The sequence below is a fragment of the Sceloporus occidentalis genome, unplaced genomic scaffold (assembly GCF_023333645.1).
Source record: "Sceloporus occidentalis isolate IW3139 unplaced genomic scaffold, rSceOcc1.0.p SCAF_203, whole genome shotgun sequence".
Classification (NCBI taxonomy): Eukaryota; Metazoa; Chordata; class Lepidosauria; order Squamata; family Phrynosomatidae; genus Sceloporus; species Sceloporus occidentalis.
Genome location: NW_028317183.1, coordinates 1,286,512 through 1,309,731, shown reverse-complemented (window position 1 = coordinate 1,309,731; position 23,220 = coordinate 1,286,512). Strand labels below are relative to the sequence as shown.

At 40.7% G+C, this 23,220-nt stretch overlaps 1 protein-coding gene across 1 annotated transcript; it reads left to right on the top strand.

Moving 5' to 3' along the window:
- The first annotated feature begins 14,408 nt into the window (after window positions 1-14,408).
- On the top strand, window positions 14,409-21,341 carry LOC149278050 (deoxycytidine kinase 1). Its single transcript, XM_089502450.1, has 7 exons — window positions 14,409-14,514; window positions 15,264-15,379; window positions 17,675-17,868; window positions 18,116-18,263; window positions 19,014-19,129; window positions 19,997-20,096; window positions 21,315-21,341. Exons 1-7 carry the CDS (start codon window positions 14,409-14,411, stop codon window positions 21,339-21,341), a joined length of 807 nt encoding a protein of 268 aa, XP_089358576.1.
- The last annotated feature ends 1,879 nt before the right edge of the window (window positions 21,342-23,220 follow it).

Here is a 23,220-nt window from a genome sequence, read left to right as displayed (position 1 = left end):
GCCATTGGCATTCTTGCTGTGCCCTTGCTATATTGTGAATGAAGTTAAAGGATGCAAAGGCAAGGAAGCCCCCCCTGAGCCTTTTCAAATATCAATTTGGCCCTGTCACATACCTAAATTGATGTCCTGGTTATTTCCCAAACTGCTTTAGCTGCATCACCATTACCACAAGCCACAAGCGTAGCCTTGTGATAAATATCAGTAGGAAAGCAGATAAAAAATGTTTACTGGAGTACTGGATGCGTTCATCGTTTTAATGCCTTATTCCATGGTATCATGTGGTTTGGTCCACTAATAACTTGTTCCAGTTGTCTCCACAACTACTGATGCTCGATCATCAGTAGCTGAAAATAGCCCGACCTAATTTTGGTCTTTCTAATGCTGGATTGTGATTAAACAATAGCTTGCAACCATCTATGTGGGCCACAGGGGCGGGCTGGGCAGGGGGGCAATTGCCCCCCAGGCCGCCCGAAATCTAATCTAAACGGCCGCTGGGTGCTGATGCCGCCGGCCGGCGGATCGGCTATTAAATGAAAAAAAAAAATAGTATTAAAGCAGCGCCGGCCGGCGGCATCAGCACCCAGCGGCCGTGTGCGATGGCCGCCAAGTGATGGGAGCAGCGTGAGGGGTGAAAGCTCCGCCCCCTCGCACTCACCTTTCACCCCTCACGCTGCTCCCATCACTATGCGGCCATCAGATTGTTGGAAATCGAATCTAAACGGCCGCTGGGTGCTGATGCTGCCGGCCGGCGCTACTTTAATACTTTATTTATTTTTAATATGGCAAGCCGATCCGGCATCAGCACCCAGCGGCCGTTTAGATAAGTTTTCCAGCAGTCTGATGGCCGCATAGTGATGGGAGCAGCGTGAGGGGTGAAAGGGGAGTGCGAGGGGGCGGAGCCACTTCACTTCACTTGCCCCCCAGGCTGCCAGCCCTCCCCTGGTGGGCCATCACAGTTTACTGGACCTTAGTGGAATAAACTGCCTATTAATGCGTGGTGTGCAGCTATTGTCATCTGGGAAGTTAATCATGAGAAGGGCCGTCACAGCATCTGTTAGACCCAGGTCGTTTAAGAGGTATAACTTGTGAGAGGTGCGGCTGTCCATTATATTTACTTTTTGGGGTGGATTGACCCATAACTTCAAGCCGCTGTTCATTTTATGTATAGCCCCCCTAAGAAGTGAAAGTCTCCAAATTGTAATGTCTGAAATAAATATTTTCTTACATCCCCAATTCTGAAAAGAAAATGGACTCTCACAGCGCTAAAGCTTGATTAAAATGCTATAAAATGCTTGTTATGTGTTTTACGTCACGTGCTGCTCCTCACGACAACAAACTCCTTCCGACTACTCTTTATCTAAAGCTGAGTACCCTCGTATTGAACACGTTATATGCGAGACTTTTTAATATTATCACATTTTAGATCAGCATACTGGCACCATGCATTTTAATCGGGTATCTGCAAAACAAATTGAGAAGTGCATTTCATTTTATTGTGGAGCTATGCAAAAACAACAAAAAACTAAAGTTTTAGAAGCATTTCTAATGGTTAATGTTTAATGTGCTTTGTGTTTTACATTCTAGTTACATACCAATAGAGAACTTTAGCGGTAGATTCAGCCTGTGGAAGAAAGATGGAACAAAAAAGGATTTTCTGTTACTCTACAGAGCTGGTGTACATGTAGCTATCATTATTATTTAATGGTTTATATAGTGCACAACCTCCCACGTGGCTCTACGATGGATAAACTGTAGCACAAGCAACACGTCACATAAATTTGAGGGAGACCTGGTGACACTCTTACCATCTCATCACAGTGCAGCGTGAGAATTATGGGGGTTGTAGTTCAACAATAGCTGCCTGTACGCAACCCCTGATTCTGAAGCCTAGTGGTCTTCTTGATTGGATGTCTATGGCCATTCGATTGTAATATCAAGACGTTCATTTGATTGCCATAATATAAAGGGAACAGGTAATGTTTCTGTAATAGATATTATAAATTGTAGCATTTGCTGCATCATCTTGAAAGATGTAGGTCTGTTTTTTTTTTTTTATCTTAACTTTGCTGAGGAACGTCTACAAATAAGCTTTGTGCACCTGGCTTATAGCATCTGCTCTTTTACGCGTTCAAAACAGCAAATTGAATGCACCACTAAGTTGTTTCCTGTTTTCTGTGGTTCAAATGAGAACTTTTACGTTTCTTCCATTTCCTGGGTTCAATTATTATGTCACTGTGATTTGTCTGGAATGTAGGCCAGATACTGTCTGCTGTAGACCGGACCAGCGGCAGGGCTTGTTTCTCCCCTGCAGGACAAATGACAGCACACATTTTTCCTAAGCCTACCCACCTTAATGATATAGCAGAGGTCTGCTCTTTTCCAGCATGGGTGTGGACGACTTGCCCCTTTATGCAGTTACACAGTACCGAGCAACCAGGATATGATGTCATTTTGCATCACTTTGTACTGTGCAGCGACATAAGGAAGCAAGAAGTAAAACACCACGTATGGTCTCCCTGTTACTCCCTGATCTTGACAGGCTGCATGTGGGTAGACAATTCTTCCATAATGAACGATATCTGATGTTATCCATTATTTTCCATTCAATCTAATATTAAAAGCAGTTTTCTACTGCCAGTATATTTTGAAGCATTGTTGTTACACTAGGAATGGGCATTATTTTCGGGCGCCATTTATGTAATATTATGTGATCCCTAACATACAAAGTCCTTTTAGGGCATCTGTCGGACTGGCCTATATTAAATGATACACGTGGTATGCTGTATTGTTTTTCCTTTTATATTGTAAATTTTCTACACTCTGTAGTTATATCAAAATGCGGAAGGTAAATGGATGTAAACATAATAAATGGAAGATCAATATATATATATATATATATATATGTGCTTTATATAGGGTAAAATCATGGCCGTTCTTATAACCATGCAAGCGCTATACTTCATGCATTATTGCATATTTTTGCCGGTGTTGGATGTGTTTTGGGGCAGATTTCCAAGGCTTTTGGCTGTTCGGTGGAATATTGCTTAAAAAAAAAAAAAAGCAAACCAATTCTATCTCATTAAAATAGAAAATAGGAAGGGCAAGTTGGGAATACAACATAAACCCAGTACTGGAAGAAAATAAAAAGGAAGTGTTAAACTAGTGAAGCCCCAGTGTGGTAAGTTGCCCACCAGTTAGCCCACCATTAGCTGGTATACTATGCACTGTACCGATTGAACTGTTGACACTATAAATATGGTCATGTACCTACTCTGCTATACTCTGAACTGGAGCTTCTCCTCACTCCAAAACTGTCTAGCTTCTCTTCTACTCCCTTGAAGGAGATTGTTTTAGGCTCACTGTATTGCAGGAGCGATGGCCCAACGCCAACTTTTAGTTTTCCCTGCAGGAGTACAAACCGCTTTATAAGCTGATCAAGCGTGGTTCTCCTCCATAGTAACCCTTGTTTTTCAATTCTGCAAGCAAAACAGATCTCTCAAGGCTTGACAATGTCAGTTGCAAATGTAAGGAAAAAATATGGTATAACCGTGAAGTAAATGCCTGTACAATTAAATCCCAAACAAATGAAAGTGCTATAAACAACATCATTAATCTCATCTTTCATCAGGCCATGCCTGTGCATTTGCCCCGTGGGTGATAATGCCATTGCTTTTCTGTATATAGGATATATTTAACACAACAATGATAAAAACAATATACACTACCGTTCAAAAGTTTGGGGTCACTTGGCTGTTTTCATGGAAAACAATGAAATTTCAAGCTGTAATCATTTTAAAATGTTTTTTTTTTTTTTTTCTAATGATCAATTAGCCTTTTAAATTTAGATTAGCAAACACAATGGTGCTGGTTGCTGATAAAGGGTCTCGGTACACCTAGGAAGATATTTCATGAAAAATCTGTGGTTTCCAGCTCTAATAGTCTTTTAAAATATTAACAACATCCACACTGTATTTCTTATTCACTTGATGCTATTTTAATTTGACAAAAGTTGGTTTTTTCCCCCTGAAAAACACACAGGCATAATACCGTAATTGGCCTGTGTGGCTAAGAATCTGGCTCTTAAAGAGGTAGGCAGCTTTTATATGACCACTGTAGTGCCACAGCTGGCCAGTGCCTGTGAATTATTGAAGTTATAATGTAGGGTATTTTAGGCAACGGTCAAATGTGCTCTCTCTCTCTCAAAGTAGGTAACCCTTTTCTTTCCCATTATTATTATTCCAAGACAAACGCAACATAAAAGAAAGTAGGTTTCTTACGTTTTTTTTCTCCCTCCGTCTATTGAAAGTTGGTAGGGGTTTAATAGTGATGTTCGATGCGCGACATTTATATTACACTATGTGTGCCAATATCGCTTCAGGTTTTTAATATTGAACTAAAGTATTAAGCCAAAGCGCAAGCTTTGAGAGATAGCACTAGAAAGTTTAAAATGCTACAACATGTAGATGTACATAATGTATACAGATTGTATCCGACTGCTTCAAATATTTAAAGCCTTTTTTTTTTTTTCTTTAGTAAAGACTGAACGCTGTTTTTATGAAAAAATTAATATCTTGTTTAACCATATGCTGTATTTTCTTTTGTTATGTAATAAGCAGTGAATAATGACTTCTAAAATTAAAGATGTCAGAATAAATGGTCAAATACAGCTTCAAATGTTTGAATAAAATATGTTCTGGTTAATAAGTAAAAAAAATTAAAAAGAAAAAAAGTGTATGGTATTATTATTATTGAAATGTATGAAGTGCTAACATATCTGGCAGTGCTAAAACGTTAACATGGGTTATACACAAAATCATAGAAAACATACTAATGCAACCCTCTTATTCTATAACGGCTTGCAAAGATTGTTGGGGATTTAAAAGGTGAGGAGGAAAAAGAGCCTTGAGATAGAACATGTTTGGGTAAGTTGTTTCAAAAGAACAGTCAAAAAAATGCCGATTCTTTATATCCAACTGCTTCCAATGGTATTGCAGGGTGTTTGTGTGTGAAACACTCAGCAGAACTAATTTGCCGTGATGTGTAACAAACTAGCATGCAAAAGGCAGGGACCAAGTGCTGGCCTGGTTCACAATTGCTATGTGGAAATCCACTGGTTGACTATGCGGTGCGTGTATATGAGTGGTGGTTCTGAGTAAAGCAACACAATATCCATTCACATATCCCAAAGAAAATAAATATGCATTTACACCCTTACTGCTTAGTGATCAAGATGCTAAGTAGCAGACAGGTGCTGCTAATCAGATGCCCTGGTTTATTTGATCATCAGCACTGGCGGGGTCACGTGGGAAAAAGCTGCAGGAGTGGTGAGAGGTAAGCGAGGTTGGGTGAGAGGTGGGATATATATATATATATGCGTTTGTATATATGTGAGCAGGGATGTGTAAGTGGGGTGAGATGGAATGTGTTTAAATATGTTGTATGTTGGAAGGGGAAACAAAGGTCAAGGAAGGCACAGACAAGTTGTTCGGGGGGCAATGATGGCACAGACTAGCTGTTGAAATTGTGGGGCCCTGAGGCAATTTTCACACCGGGGCCCTGTGGTTTCTAGTTACAGTAACTCCTGATGTTGGTAGAAATCCCAACCCTTTCTGTATTTCCATTTCCTTCCTCACTGCCATCTCCTACAATCGCAGAAGCAATGGATGCAGTTACGGAAAGGCCCTCCAGTGGACGGTGCGGTCAGCTGTGGGCTAAAAACAGAGCGTTTCTGTCCCAGTCCTTAGGTTCATCGCAGACCGTTTAGTCCAGTACAAACTGTCGTCATCTCGGCCTTACTTTTTTTATTGCTAAAGCTAATTAAAGTGTTTGCTAATCCTCCACTTGTTATTATTAGTCTTTTTTCAAGATAAAGTTCTTCCAATTAAGTTTGCTCTCCTATGTGCTTTTGATGTATAAAAATGACACTCAATGTCATAGTGATTACGAATTATATTATCAACGCCTTCATCAATTACCTAACCAGCGGGTACCTTTTAATGAATGGAATCTTCACAGCCTGAACGTGAGAAGTACTATGACATCATAAGAATGGTTTATCCTGTGTTGCCTTCACACTATTTTTATGTTAACAGATTCAAATGAAATCACATTTTACATTTTTGTTGAAAAAACATTTTTTTATTTAAGTTATAAGAGAAAATAGTACAGTGACAAGAAAAGGAAACAAAGAACCTTTAGTGCAATTAAACAGCCCTAAAGGGGAAAAATCCTTCCGGAATTAGTCTGCAGTCCATATCCTAGTGATCCAGAGGAAGGCGAAAAAACTTGGAGGACAAAGATTGTCAATGTATTCCAAGCCAAAAATTCCTTCCTGACCCCTGGAAATGGCGATCGGTTACTTTTCCCTGGATCAGGAACGGACCGGTAAGGGACCTGTAAGGGAAGGACCACTGAAGTCGACAATTGATGGGAGGGGCCCTCTGAAGTGCTCCCCCCTCACCAGAAAAAAAAAAACTCTTGGTTCCAACATGGCATTTTCAAAACAAATAGAAAAAAAATGTGGGTGCTTGTTTCATGCAGTTTGCTCAATGAAATTAAAAAATAACTAAAAAAAAAAATTAGCACGTGTGGGGTGAAAGAAACAGCGCAGACTTAATAAAGAGCTCCATCCTTGAAGCCCAAGCCCTTTCGGATGATGTAATAAACATTGCATGCACTGCACACCAGATGAAAGGGCCGGGGCTAGTAGGGCCACGGTGAACACCAGGCCCCCTTCTTCTTTTCTTTTGTGGGCTGCACTCACTGAAGGGAGGAGTGGCCTCTTTCCCTCCTCAGCCAGAATGCCTACAAGAAGGCCGATCTTCCTGGACCCTCCCTGCAAGGGGGAGGACCACTGAAATCACCAATTGATGGGGGGGGGGTACTCTGAAGTGCTCCCCCTCCCACCAGAAAAAACTCTTGGTTCCACCATGGCATTTTCAAAACAAATAGAACAAAAAAAACAAATTGCATGTACGTTGTGAAAGAGCTCCATCCTTGAAACCCCAGCCCTTTAGACTGGTGTAATAAACATTGCACGTACATCACACCAGGTGATAGGGCTGGGGCTAGTAGGGCCATGGTGGACACCAGGCCCCCTTCTTTTCTTTTGGGAGCTGCACTCACTGAAGAAATAGGTGGCCTCTTCATTCCCTCCTTAGCCAGAAAGCCCACAGAAAGGCCGGATCTTCCTGGATCTTCCTCACCAGAAAAACTCTTGGTTCCAGCATGGCATTTTCAAAACAAATAGAACAAAAAAAATTCCGGGTGCTTGTTTGATGCAGTTTGCTCAATGAAATAAAAAAATCATCACTCAAAAAAACAAAACGTGTGGGGTGAAAGAAACAGTGCAGTTTTTCTTTTCTTTTTTTTTGGGGGGGGGGGCTGCACTCACTGAAGGGATAAGTGGCCTCTTCTTTCCTTCCTCAACCAGAAAGCTTACTGGAAGGCCGGATCTTCCTGGACCTTCCCTGCAAGGGGGAGGACCACTGAAATCACCAATTGATGGGGGGGGAGGGGTACTCTGAAGTGCTCCCCCTCCCACCAGAAAAAAACCAAACTCTTGGTTCCACCATGGCATTTTCAAAACAAATAGAACAAAAAAATCCGTTTGCATGTTTGATCAATGAAATAAAAAAATCATCACTCAAAAAATAGCATATGCGCTGTGAAAAAAAAGGTGCAGCTGTATAGATAAACAGCTCCATCCTTGAAGCCCCAGCCCTTTAGGCTGGTGTAATAAACATTGCATGCTCTGCACACCAAGTCAAAGGGCCGCGGCTAGTGACAAATAAAAATAAAAGTGCTAAGAGGGGTCCAGAGTGCCAAGTGCAAAACTGAAAAGGTTACAATTACCTCCCATGTACTGCAGCCTGACTCGGACCACCTAGGCACTTAGCAATCTCTGGCCTTCCATCTAACTCTGCCTCAAAGAACAAGCCTTCACTGGCACTCTCTTGACCTTGTGAAAATGATGAGAAGAGGACCTCTTAAGACGTTGCTGGTGTAGTTAAAAAGATCTTCTATCCCAACTGGGCTCACACGCTGCAGACACCTGCTTGGTCTATTATGACAGCAAGCATTATGATGCAATGTGGGTGTGGCTTTAACAAACCCTTATATGGTTACCTGCTAAGCTTTATGATGTAAAGAGGGTGTGGCTCTAACATGCCTTATATGGAAAAACTGCATCTAGGTGTGGCTTTAGCGTCTCTTAACTGAGGAAATAAATATTTCTTTTAACCCATTGTTGTCCAGTTAATGTCCTATATGGTGAATGCAGTCTTCTGTACGGCCCTGGGTCTCCATATACAAACCCACAGATACAGGGCCGGCCCAAGACATTGTGCTGCCTGGGGCGAAGTGTGAAATGCTGCCCCCCCCCCCCGCTTCGGGGAAAAAAATTCTGCAAAAACTGTCCTACATCCATTATGTTATATCATGATAGTTAAAACTAAAATTAGGAAGTGATAATTTACATGCAACTGCAAACTCCATATTTTTATTTAGCTTTATTTATATAGTTTAAATAGATTTATTAAAAATTACCCCTCGTCTTATAATCTATGTTGCCTCAAATGAGGTCTGACTATGAGACTAAGATCCAGATCCCCGCAGAGCATTTCTGAAGGCAGAGTGGCATATAGGGGGTTAAAAGGCATACTCCTCCACATGGGGCGCAAATACATAATGAGAAAAACAAAGATATAGTAAGTATAGTAAGGAGCAATATGTGGTGTATAGTCCCCTCTATAATGAAATCAGCAATTGTGTTTCACAAACTCCAAAGAACCAATTTAAGTTTCTTTTTTCATAAAATATTCAGATTGAAATAGAGTAAATAACACAATACCTTCACTTTCCCTCACACTGATGTCTGGAGTTTTGTCCTTTGACGTGACTAGAAATTCAGGAAGGCGTTTTGTCTCTGGATAAATAAAAATTACAAAGTTCTATTTATCCCTACAGTAAGTAAAGTGCCAGGAAACAGATAACCAAATACACACCAGGACAGGCACTGACACCTGTCAAGAGCATAAAAAATGCTGTCCACATTGCTGCTTATTGTGTGTATCTGACTGTGCCCCCTGCCAGGCCCCTTTGTGCATTGATTTATTTGATGCCCCCCTTGTGTTTTGATGCCCCCCCTTTTGTACTGGTTAATTATAATGCACCCTATACCCATGTGTATCACCCCCCCCTTTGTGTATAGATCGTCCTAACCACCCTGTTGTGTCCTCACTCCCCAGCCACCCTCTAGGGGCATGAATATGTCCTTTAAAATTATGTCCTTCCCACCCTTTAAAATTAGGCCTTTCTTTAGATAACCAGATAAGACAGATAACCACAAGCCCTATTAGCTGTAGTTACCTCAAAAACAGAAGGCACAGCCAGTGTATGTTAACATTAAACCTGCTCCAAGGCCAAGAAGGTTTATTACAAAAAATCCTATACATATTTGGAGGAAAAAACAGTGATTTCAGAGGTTCATGATAACCTCCATAAACAGCCATTTTAACAGGCTTAACACTTGAGCTGACAGCTCACCTCTCATGTGCTGAGGTATTGAGGTCATACATTTGTGCTGTTTTGAGCAGTTGCTGTTTGCTTTGTACCACCAATTTTGGTTCCCATTTCATATTAAATAGAATATCGCCAATATGGAAGAAGGGGAGTGAACACCACCTGCACACATTTCAGACATGGTGGCACCAAACAGCAACTGCTCCAAAGAACCAATTTCAGTTTCCTTTTTCATAAAATATTCAGTTTGAAATAGAGTAGGCCCGCAAATACGTTTCAATGATATTCAATTGTTAATGTCCCCTGACTCCCCTCTCCACAGCAACCCTCTAGGGGCATGAATGTCTGTCCGCGACTCCATCGGTCCGCTTATCACCTCAATTTTTTTTTTTTTTTTTAAATACTTACTTTTTCTTCTTCCACCGACGTGCTCTTCAGCCTCTTCTCGCTCGAGATCTTCTCCTTGTCACGCGGTGACGGGAACCTGCTCTGCGTGAGCCCGCCCCTTTGAGCGTCACGGCGCATCAAGGGGGTGGAACGAAGAGCCGAACCGATCGGCACGCTGCACGCAGGCAAGTAATTAAACGGCGGCGGTTTTACATTTATGTTAAAACCGGCGCCGGTAGCCGCATCAGCTGACAAAACAGCGGCACTTGGGACGGCAAAGTGCCGCCCCTTGAAAAGTGCCGCCTGGGGCAATTGCCCCAGTCTGCCCCATTATAGGGCCGGCCCTGCACAGATACATTGCATAATTAATTATTAAAAGCTCCAGCTTTGCTATGTGGCTTTTTTATTATAAAAGCAGAGCTACAACATTCAGATTAAACCAGACACATTTTAGATTCATATTTACCGTTTAGTTTACTGTGTGTGTTTCTACCAGAACCTTTATATTTTATTGTCATGAATAGATTATATTATAATTCACATTAATATTTCATGTCACAATAAAATATTTCTTCTTACGAGTAACTGCTGCTGCTGGCCAGTAAGACTCCAACTCTATAACCTCCATACATATCGATAAAGATGATTATTAACAGTGAAACATGCTTGGTTATCCTCTGTGAATGTGCTACTCTAACCAAAGCCTTTAAATTCCCCGTGTTTTGCATAACAGTTGTAAATTACACACATGTAGTGACCAGCTCTGAGACTATTAATTACCTGCCATACCTACCAAACAGAAACCACTGGGCCCTAATTGTGAAAGTTTACTCCACGCCCCCCAAGTTCAACAGCTAGTCTGTGCCATCTTTGCCCCTTGCCCCCCTCCTTCCAATATAAAACATATGTAAACACACAAATTACACACACTCACATCCAGGGCCGGACTGGGAATGAAAAGCAGCCCTGGAAACATTTGGAGAGCAGCCCCATATAGTTTACCTCGCAAGCTCTTGTACCCACATGCATCCCTTATACATACCCAAGTCACACTCTTTGCCATAAAATTACTAGAAAACGTTCTTTTTATCACATTATTTGTATTAAAATGCCAAAAAGCAAAAAAGCGTAAAAAGGCCTTAATAAATGAAATACATTAGACATATTGGAATCAAAACATTTGCTACTGCAAAATTTTTTTGTTAGTGTAACAATGTTAAGGTAACGAGGTGACAGTCGGTCATGGCTGCGTAACGATTAGGATGCACCATTCTAGTGGGTAAATTTTAAGTTGCTTGACTATATCCGATATATTTTTTTTCGTTCAACAAAAAGCATATGTTAATTAAGATACCAAGTTTGCATTTGGGATTCCATGTTGGAGCAAAGGTTCTTAAAGCTGCACTGGTTCTGGTGTTGGCCAATTATGGCCTATTAATCGATGAGAAATTAAAGGAATGTCCTCTGTCTTATCCCTCCCAACAAAAGAGGCTCTTTGAAAGTAATTGAGACTTTTGAGCCGGGCTGTAGGAAGGGTGAGGTGAGTGAGGCTAGGTTTCCACTTGGGTTTTTGTCCTGCGTTATTTTCTTGATGAAAAACGCCAGGAAAAATGCCAAGAAAACTGCCACTGCATTCTCCTGCGTTTTGGCGTTTTTTCTGGCGTTTTAGCCTTTCTGTGGAAATTGCTTTTTTGACCTTAGGCAGTTTTTCCAGCCTTTACACGTTAGAATTGTCACCCAGCTAAAAGGGATTCGGATAAATGGCAAGTATCTGCCCCCTCCTGATGTAATTTCCTTGGTAGAGTTCTACTTAAACACGCCCCGGCGGACCCTTTTGTCACTTTTCTGTGGTTTGTAAGGCATGCTTTATTCCGAATGTCTGCTCCTCTAGGAAGATTGGCCCCAAATGATGGTGCAAATTGTTTGCTGTTGCTTTTGGCACGCAGGATCCAGTTGATGCGTCGGGTATGTTTGTTTGTAATGGCATGTTTGTTCCAAATGGTGTAAAATTCAATATGAACTTTGTTTTGTGTGAAACTGTTTGTTTCCAGCCTATTTCTCGTAGGACACACAGATACTGGGTCCATCCTCTGCATTGTAACTGTGGAAAAAAACGCCATAAAAAAACGCCCAGGCAAAACCCACATGGCTTTTTCATGGCGTTTTTTCTCTCCTGCGATTTTGTTAAACTGCCAAAGAACCCAAAAAAGCAGAAAAACGCCACAGAGGACTGAAAAAACGCCAAACAGAAAAACGCCAAGTGGATATGGCATTGTGCAATTTCCTATTGAAGAACAGCTAACATCTGGCCGCAGCGTTTTTTCACAAAAAAACGCCGTGTGGCTGAATTGGCGTTTTTATGGGCGTTTTTATCAAAAAAAAACCAAGTGGAAACCTAGCCTGAGGCAGCTGCAGATCATGGATCTCCCTAACCAGCTTAACAGGGCCCCATAGTAAATCACATTGCTGCCAGCAATGTGATTCACCACGAAGCCACTAAAAAAACAGTAACGAAAAGGCTGCCTCCCCTGGGATGGTCTTCAGGGGACTGCCGAGGCAGCGGCGTGATTGTGGTCTATGCAACCACCCCTGCTCATCGGGCTCATCCGTGGGCAATGTGCACCCAGGCACCATCAGCGCTGGTCTGGGGAGGAGGTGTCCGATGAGCAGGGCTGGTTGGAGATATCACAATGCCCCTCTAATCGGCCCAACATTAGGGAGCGCAAGGTCTGTCACTTCAGACCTCGGCTTCCGTTCTCCCTAATCACTATGCACCGGCAAATGATGCAGAGCGCCGGGATATGATGTCACCCCGGCCTCTGCATCAATAACCGGCACAGAGTGATGAGGGAGCACTAAAGCAGAGGTCTGTATTGACAGACCTCGCGCTCCCACCACAGGACAGAAGATAGAAGATGATGGAAGGCAGAGTATCATATAGGGGTATAAGGCATTTCTGGGGGCAGAGTGGCAAGCCTGGGGGCAGATGTGCATAACTGGGGGGGCAGGTTGGCAAATAAAAGGAAATAAAAACTAAAATTTCTTAATCATAGCTTTTATTAAATATGAAAAAATAGTTTACATTAATTAATAAAGAAATAAAAGTTTGTTACAAGAATATCATGAAGAATAATATGATCACTGTTTTGTTCCACTGAATATCTAAAAATCTAAAAATGTTTGCAGTAGCAAATGTTTTGATTCCAAAATCAAAGGGCAGTGTACATGTATATGTGTGTGTGTAAGGGCAGTGTACAAGTATATATGTGTGTGTATAAGGGCAGTGTACATGTATGTGTGCGAATAAGGGCAGTGTACGTGTATATGTGTGCCTGTAAGGGCAGTGTAAGGGCGGGTGTGCGTAGCATTAGCCTTTTTTAATAAAAAAAAATCTCTGCTGCTGTGGACTACTCTTCCAATGATGCTCAGCCAGCAATATGGTGGACACCTGGCTGGCTGAGAATCATAGGAATTGTAGTTCACAGCTAGCATCTGCAGCTTTACTGTTGCTGCACTTCCCATGATGCTCACCCAGCATCATGGAAGTAGTATGTCTGGCTGAACCTTATGGGAATTCAATTCAATGTGTTGGTTATTTTTAATATGCATGACTGTGCTGACAAAAATTAAGTGTGTTTTAAGTGGCGATGCAAGCGCGACATTTGCGAGATTTAAAAAAAAGTGTCCCTCTTTCACATTTTGAAATGTTGGGAGGTGTGGCAGTGTATATGTGTGTTTATAGGCAGTCGTGTGTAAGGGCAGTGTATGTGTATATGCATGTTAATGGGCAGGTGTGTGTTAGGGCAGTGTATGTGTATATGCATGTTAATGGGCAGGTGTGTGTAAGGGCAGTGTATGTAAAACAACCTCCGTAAAAAAATAGCTGGGGGGCACAATTTTCCATTCTTGCCTCGGGTGCAAAAGGAGCCAGCTACAGCTCTGCTTTTGAGTTCCACAAATTAGCATTTGGCTTTCACTTCTTGGATAAAATCAATAAGCCATGCTGCACTCATCCACCTGGGGTGTCTTATAATGGGGATGTAATTGAGGGTGAAGTCTCATTGGAAACAATAGTATTTTGTCCTTCAGCCAAATATATAAAGCTTTAAACAACAAAGGTTTCATACTATGTGGTCATGACTAACTAGGCTGTGAATTAACATTATTCCGGCGTATGGTTTCTTTTCTGCAGACAATATTAGCGAACCGTAGCAGCTACTTTTCATAAATACAATTCTGATACAGCCTACTGCGCCTCGATAAGGCGGGAACTCTGGAGCCGAGTTAGAAGAGGCCAGGCGCTCAGCTTGTTTCTGATTGGCTACTCTCTGTTCTGTAGGGAATGGATTGTCGAATCTCTGGTAGGTTGCGAGCCTCAGAGCGGTCACATTAAGTCATTCACGTCGCTGAGTTACACCCCTGGAGCTACTGCCGCCAAAACTCAAACCAGGCGGGAGATACACGGCAGTTAGTGACACAAGCTGTACTGAGTAAATAGGATGGCTACCCCACCGAAAAGAATCTGCACGGACCTTCTCCCATCTCCTACCTCCTCACCAGGCAGGGGCAGCAAGGTCAAGAGGATCTCCATAGAGGGCAATATTGGTAAGACTGGTCATTGGGTTATTGGTAATCATTAGAGAATATATGATATATCTGTAGGGTATATGGTACATAGCTACAGAACGCATTTATTATTCGGTCAGTGACGGCTGGTTTTCCTCATCTCTCTATATGCACGATCGGCAATGTGTCCTGCCCGTCTGTGATATGAAACGCTGGATTATTTTCCCGCCAGCTATATTCTTTATAGCGCGACTGTGCGCAGCTGTCACGTATGCGCCCCGATTCCCGCGCCTCCTCTGTTGCCAGATGTCCCGGGACAAAGAGCCGCCCAGCAATAAAGCTACTGTGACAATAAGTGACAGATGCCTCTTATACGGCTCCGGGGTGATTTGGTGTTTTACAGCGCTTTTATTCTATTATTATTAATAATATTTTATTATTCGCTCTATCTATTATTTACCAAGCACCATTGTAAAATAATGCTTTCAACGTTATCACCTCCAATCAGCTTATGGTCAGTTATTTTTAAGTAATTATTATTTAGTCAATTAGTTATCCATACCTGTCAGGGTATGTGGCATTTACAACAAAATTAAGTTAAATACAAAATGACCTCAATCCTAGTGAGCTTCTTGACTGAGAAATTAGTTGAAATACAATATGTAAATAGAACAAAAAGGCTTTGGTTGGCAAATCAATGCAAATTTATGAAACATAGGTGAATTACGCACCCTTTGATTTTGTGCGTCTTCTGGATTTTAAGAATAATAATGGATTCTTCCAAACAGCTGCAGGCAAATCTACGTTCGTTAACATTCTGAAGAAAACCAACGAGGAATGGGAAGTTGTTCCAGAACCCATAGCAAGATGGTGCAATGTCCAAAGCCACCAGGATGAATTTGAGGTGTGTAGTGCATTTATTAATGAAAATTTACGATTGGTACAGTCTACCAACGCCTTTTCTGCAGACAAGTACATTACACCCACAAGGATACGTTTCTTTATGGATATACGCTACAGGATTTAGGCAATGACAGCATGTACGGTCAGTTCCGTGGTTCCACCTCACTACTTTTTTTTTTTTTCTTTTCATGAATCAAAGTTTTATTGTTCTTAACGTTTTATAACACAAAGTGAAAAGGAGAAACCAAAACACAATGGGGAGGGAGAGGAAGACAAAAAGACAAAAATGGACAGCGCATGGCAACAGAAGTACATTGCGAGACCCTGACGCAGCAGGGCAAGTTACATCGACACATCAACAAACCGTAGAATTGCATTAGGAAAAAGAGAACCCGACAATGGAATCCAATTCCCCCAGCTCAATTAGAGCAACAGCAGTCGGGTGGAGGGGTCCATTAAGTATTGGGACCAGTAGAACTAGGTCCGCCTATGTCGCTCACCCTGTCTATCAAAGCGGACCACCAACTCCAACAGAGCCCGCACTCTCTCCACTCTTAGTATCCATTCCTTAAACGAGGGTGGGGTGACAGTAGCCCAATGCAAGGGAATCCAGGCTTTAGCCTCGTCCACTACTTTTTCTAATCTACTTTATAAGAGCACGCCTATCTGCGGGAGGTGAAGTTTAATCTGACTTTGAAAATAAAACCTTTCCATAATAAAGGAAACTCTTGTGCCAGTGATACCATTAACATGTACATTGACACCTGTAGCTGCTGTTAGTCATTACAGATATATTGATACTTAAAAGCACACAGGATTGAATTGCAATCCTTACAACATAGTACACTTAAACTACCAGTCTGAACAGGTTGGGCTGATGAAAGAGGCAGAGCCAGCCAATGAACATCTAGTACACAATAGTAGTATGATAACAAAAGTGGAGTTGCGTTCTTCATTCACTTACTTGACTGTCATCCACTTCACAGCCAATGTCTTGTAGTGCATGTTTTATACAATGCCTATACAATCATTTTAGATCTAGTATAATAAACAAATTGCGTACTAACTATTTATAGCTGCAACTAACTATTATTTTCATAATCAATTAGTTGGCCAACTTTTTTCGATTAATCGCATAAAAAAACTAAATTTTTTTTGTTTAAAATAATTGGATGAACAAATTGGATGGTAAAAACAAATAGCAGAATTAAAACATACATTTCTTGTATTTATTTCCCAACCTGCCCTCCCCAGTTACGCACATCTGAGCCCAGGCTTGCTACACTGCCTCCCAGATGTGTCTTATACACCCTGTATGCCTTATACCCCCAGATATGCCACCCCCCAGATTTACCTCCAATGCTCCAGACTCTTTGGTGCAGATATACGCGTAGACAACCTCAGCAGCTGGCCGGCACTTTCGCTGGAGCTTCTTTGACTGAGCACCGGAAAGTCATGTGACCACGGAAGCCCCAGCGAAAGTGTAAGGCATCGCACAGACGTTAACCAAGGAGTTTGCAGCACAGGGGTAAGTCGGGGGCAGAGAGGACGATCCAGCTCCCCTGCAGCGCTGCGGCGGATCCTCCTCTCTAGGAACCAGCGGACATTGTGCAATGCACACAGACAACCTCTGGCTGGCTGGTACTTCCGCCGGGGCTTCTATGGTGGAGCACCGGTAGGTCATGTTATGCTGGTGCTCAATCATAGAAGCTCCGGTGGAAGTGCTGGCAGCAGAGGAGGTTATCGGCGCGCATCGCACAGACGCCCACCAGCTGCCGGAGAGGAGGATCCGCCGCAGCGCTGTGGAGGATCTGGATCTTAGTGTTATTATCCGACCTCTCTATTTTAAGGTCGGATTATAAAACGAGGGGTATTTTTTCAGAGCATTTGCTCTGAAAAAAAACACTCTTCTTATATTCTATAAAATCGATTCAGCTAATCAATAATGAAATTCATTGGTAACGATTTTTATTATTGATTTTATCGATTAGTTGTTGCAGCCCTACAACTATTGACACGTGCTGATACTTGAAAAGTAATTCAAGATTGCGGCTTATATGCATGTCATGCAGAAGATTTAGAAACACTTTTAAATAAAATGTAAAGTACAAAGTGACTCAAAATTGGTTTACATGATGATTTCCCTCCTTTTTTTTTTTTTTTTTTAAATTCTCTCACGTGAGTTTATTTATTTATTTATTATTTTTCCTTAGTTGATTTAGGGTTAGAGCATTATTTTGTGATACTATCAGTGCCCAGGTACCGTTGCATCATTTATTTCACATTTCTTGAACAGGAGCTAACAACCTCTCAGAAGAGCGGTGGCAACCTTTTACAGATGATGTATGAAAAGCCAGAGCGATGGTCCTTCACTTTCCAGTCATACGCCTGCCTGAGTCGCATCAGGGCTCAACTCAAAGCTTTTGGGGGAAAGCTAAAAGAAGCAGAAAATCCTGTACTCTTTTTTGAACGCTCAGTGTATAGTGATAGGTATGGGAACTATTTAAAATGAACTAAGAAAAGTAGGCAATACATGAAAACTTTAATTGTAATTTTAGTAGGTTCTCGCTCAATGAAACAATGTGCATACATCCATTAAATGTACGGTACATACGCTTCCTGTTTAAGGAAATTTTTATATATCAGTATATATTTAAGCAAATGTTAAATGTATTTTCTTTATGTTCCAACAATGCCCTGTGTTTCCCCACTTAATTGAACATGATAATTTTGGCAGGTATATTTTTGCATCCAATCTGTATGAGGCAGAGTGCTTGAATGACACTGAGTGGACTGTTTACCAGGACTGGCACGAATGGATGAATAATCAGTTTGGAGCTGATCTTCAATTAGATGGAATCGTTTATCTCCGAGCCACACCAGAGGTAATTAAGAGCTTGTTAAAGAGTTGATGAATCTGTTTCCTCAGAATATCCAAATAGAGCAGGCAAATTTCTTTTTGGTAAGCTTTTTCCATTAATTTCCCCTCTTTTTGTTCGACTGCTACCTGTTAAGACTAGCAGATAACTGTAAGGAAGAAACATTACTAGAGTTAACATATTTGTACTATGTGAGGAGATGGGATCAGAAACTGCAAGTGCCAAACCTTCGAATTATGGATTCCTTGCAATCAACAATAAGTGGCCCATCTAGTCTGCTTATTTTTCCTAAAGTAGAGACTCTGACCTTAATCTTGGTCTTGTCTTAGATTCAGATAGCTTTGTGCTTGTCCCATGCATGCTTTAATTCGGGTATTCGTCTCTACCACTTCTGAAGGGAGGCTGTTCTGTTTATTTGCCACCCTCTTCATAACCTGATACCCTCCAGTTTAATATTCAATTGATTTTCATTCTTAATAGTTTGAATTTGTCAATTGTATCTGCTTTTAGCAACCCAAATATTGAGAAATATTTGACTGCAACAATATCCAGTGACCTGCTTGAGCCGGAAACTGAAAAATGTACAAAATGTACAAAATTTCATGCAGACGTAGGAGCTGCTCCATTATTTCTGCAGGCTCGCTGAATGTTTTACTCCATGATCCTGCTTTGCACCTTAGTGAGATGGGTACTTGGGAATCAAAAACTGGCTCTGTATTGAGACTGTCCATGTCTCACCTTTTCTCTCTGTTGTAGAAATGTTTAAACCGTATTTACTCCCGTGGGAGGGAAGAAGAGCAAGGGATTCCCATGGAGTACCTTGAGAAGCTTCACTTTAAGCATGAGAGCTGGCTTCACCACAGGACCATGAGGTTGGTGATTTTTTTTGTTTGTTCAGGTGTTCATAAATTGCCAGCCAGGGCCTGCATGCATACACCAGCAGAACAAACTTTTATAACTACTTTTAATCTTGCACTAGTGAATTTATTAGGGTTGTTATCCTTAAGTACATTACAACCAAAGATTGGTTTGGCCCTCTAATTCAAAGCTTTTACACCGTGATGGAGAGTGAGTTGTGATGTCCCTTTTAAACTAGAAGACTTTAAAAGTAATACCCCTTCTGTGGTGTCGCAGGTCGGCAACCATATCAATGCAGATATACATGACAGACCTCTTTATGACAGAGGAGTTTACGTTCTTAAATGACTGGAGCGTTTGGGCCATTTTTAGCGCATCTTTGTTCACCCATAATTCCCCTTTGCCACCTTTAGTGATCCCACACAAATTATATATATATATTGTGTGTGTGTGTGTGTGTGCGCATTGATTTTTGTTGTTGTTGTTGTGACCGCTCCGGAAGCAACCGCATACCCCGTAGTGAGACATGTTGCCTCTCGCAAGATGGCAGCACCCACTAAAAAAAATGTTTTTAAGAGGGTCTGTCGAGCAAATACTGCATATAACATATGAGTGCACAAAACACCCTCGGTAAAGAAGGGGTTAAACTACTTTCTATGATCAAGTTACTAATACCAAATTTCTTTTTGGTAGCCTATCCACTTTGAGCATGCCTTGGCCTTTTTTTATTTTTTTTATTTTTTTTTTTTTGCAGAATTCCCTGTGTTTACATGTTTGCTCATAATTGAAAATTCTGCAAAGTTCCAGGCAATCCTTCTTACTGCTGTGTACCCACCCATCTCCAGCTCTATCATGCACTGTTTATTGTATGCTTCATATAGGATGGACTACGATTACTTGCAAGAAATCCCCATTCTAACTTTGGATGTCAATGAAGATTTTAAGGATGACCGACAAAAGCAAGAAAATCTTATCGAAAAGGTAGCAATACATTTTTTTCCCCCTTATCCCTTATAACGAAGTTCTGATTGACTTTACGTGCAAAAATTAGTCACATCAATGCAATTGAGATTTATTAGCTACAAAGTCTGCATCAGGTTCACTGGCATTGTGTGAAGCTCAAAGATCAGCAGGTTTGGGAGGTTCTCTTTTCAGCAGCCTAGTGATTACAAAGTCTTTGAAAAGAAGCCTGCACATGATGTCCTTTAATAAACTTTCCACTCAAATAGTTTATTAATCCAGTACTTTGGCCATGTTATTTTCAATGACTTAAAGCTCAAGTACCAAGTGCAATCATAGCTTCAGCTCTGACAGTGCTTCAATAACTCACATTTTTCACAAAATTTACAATAAAAGACAATAATGCCAGCTGGATTTTAATATATAATCGATATATATTTTTTTTTTTTTCTGGCTATGGACAAGCAGCGAGATTTACTGATTTCTAAAGAATATCAAAGCCAGACCTAACTATATATTCATGGCACATAACGGCTTAAAAGTTGAATATTCATAACAGTACTCACTGACTCGATACAAGATGGAACATGGAAACGTAGTTGAGCTTTGTATGATTTTTGTACATCTGCTTTAGTCAGCACATTTTACAAAAAAAAAAAACCTTAATATGTATTGTAATCCCAAAGCTGCTTCAGCTTTCATTAAATTAGCAAAACAAGTGATTACAATTTTCAATTACAAACATCAAGATAAATTTGCCCTCTGGCAATTGAACATTATCATGTCGGCAGCAGTTGGAGCTCTGCCTTTTCCACACTAGGTGGCAGTGTGGGACTTTTAATATTCCATGAAGTAACAATGGCCATTGTACTAAGTTAGGTAAGGTGAACACTTACACTCCTCTTGTTGCTGATCAGCGCACGCACAAAGTGTTGCTCTTCAGTATGTTAGAGGTATAGCTGCGTTTTAAATTACCTTCCATAAGACTATACAAGTGCTGATCCTCAAGTATTTGTGTCCTGGGGTCACCATAGCTCCAAGACGTAATATATTTGGATTTTGTATGGATACACTGAACAGCGCATTTCATACCATAGAAGAAGTAAAAGTAATCCCATTTATGTGTTTGTTTTTCTTCCTGGCACGATTCCCATCTGTGATGTGGTTATATTAAGCTGTGATGTATGGAATCCTGTTCAAAACAAAAAGTAATATCCTGTTCCCATGTCTTTCTTGCAGGTTAAAGAATTCTTGAGCACTTTATAGCGTTCTGAAGACTGATCGCTGAGTGTCTGTTTTAGAATATTGAAGTCCACTGGCTCAAAGGATTTTAGAGATGTGTACAGCAAAAACGGCAAACTCAATTGTAAGAAAAGCATTGTCTGAAATTCAGAACACTTGAAGAATATATATTGCACTGGGCCAGTTCTCCGGGAAATGGTGTTACAGCTGTCCTGTATGTATGTTAGATGAATTACTACTTTAGTCCTGTAGGTGCTTTGAGTTTTGATTGCTTGTTATTTTGTAAGTTGGGGAAGGATATGAGTCTGATTGTGTATTTGTGGCCTAGCTAATTAATTGGCTAATTTAATAAGGTGTTGTGCGGCATGAGCTTTGCCTAAAATGATCTTAACAAATAATGTCCGGCTGTAGTGGGACTCCACCCTGTCCAGGTACAAAGTTTCAAGAAATGGAGTATAGCACAGTAATGTAGTGTCTTTCACCACAAGTGGCAATGTTTTGATCCAACACATTTGATCTTTTTCAAGCCGTGGTGAAGTAAGAAACAGAGTGCTGAGTGATCTATATTTCTTGAAGCTTTGCTTAAGGTGAGATGTGTTATCTTTCTCAATACACATACATGGGCTGGAGACTTGTCCACATGGTGTGAAGGCAAAAGCTATACCGTGGCTGCCTTGTAAACAAATACTATTGTATTGCCTGGTGATCACTGTGTTGTCATTAAATGATTCAAATTCCCTACTTTAGCCTACATCCACAGGTTGCATGGCCACTTCTGCCACTTACATTTCACACGTTGCTGCCCAGCACATGTAAAGTGCTCCTGAAGTATACATGATGTATAGACTCGCAGTAGTCTCATTAAACATACCATGCCATACCATTGCGCGTGCTGACCGGGAACATGTGAAACGTTTCCTAGAAGATGAAGCCACAGATGTGTCAAAAGTCCTCTAAATTGTAAACTTAAGCTCGGGCCATAATGAAGCATCAACGATGGACAACTTTGATTTATTCTGTCCCTTGAGCACCGCTCCATTTCATTAAGAGTTCAAAGCATGGTTTAGTAATTTTATTGGTGTTGGAACCCTTGAACTTGGAAGTACTCTTTCTTCTTTTATTTGATTTATATTTTCTAATAATCAATGTAAATAGATGAAGACTGTGCAGCTCAATGTGCACATTTATTGGGAAGTTATTCTTGTGCATAGTTTGAAATGCTATGTTATTCTTTCAGCAATCTGTGCAAATAATTGGTTATGGTTGCTATTTCAAACTTTGCCCCAAATTACTTTTTATATGTAGACATGATCTTAAATAGACCATAACCCACATTAATATAGTAATAAGGTCTTGAACCAGATAGCAAACACTAGCTTGACTTGTATGGATTTTAAGGATGTTCTTGATTGTATACATATTTGTATTTTTGTATTAACAATTTTGGGCTTTATTTTTTATTTTTTCTAAGCCTGCAGAGAGGCATGACCTCTGTGGACTATGGTATGCACTGATCTTAATGAAGAGCATTGATAACTTTATTTTTTTATCTTACCTTTCAAGTGTAATACTGAAATAATAATATATTAGTCAACCCTGGTTCAAAACCTTTGCTAAAGACTTTAAACTTGTATTGCTTGTATTTTTTGTTTTTTATATTCTGTATATGTCTAGAAAAATATTTTGTAATGTGTTTTTTTTAATGCATTTTTCTTAAATAAAGACATGCTTCTGAATAATGAACATTTTTCAGTGCAGATGTTCTGTTTGAAATTTCTGTCTATAATTTTCACCCGCAGTATGATTGCAAAGTGCACTTCTCATACCAGCCACGCTTTCTCATGCACTAATAGTATGGCCTGTGAACAATGGCGGAGATTACTCTACTCCTCCAGCGCACAAA

What these genes read in the sequence shown, in the direction of transcription:
- LOC149278050 (XM_089502450.1), top strand. Translation starts at nt 14,409, where the DNA reads ATGGCTACCCCACCGAAAAGAATCTGCACGGACCTTCTCCCATCTCCT. An exon ending in GCCACCAGGATGAATTTGAG is followed by an intron (nt 15,380 to 17,674) that starts GTGTGTAGTGCA and finishes TTTCTTGAACAG; the next exon opens with GAGCTAACAACCTCTCAGAA. An exon ending in ATCTCCGAGCCACACCAGAG is followed by an intron (nt 18,264 to 19,013) that starts GTAATTAAGAGC and finishes TCTCTGTTGTAG; the next exon opens with AAATGTTTAAACCGTATTTA.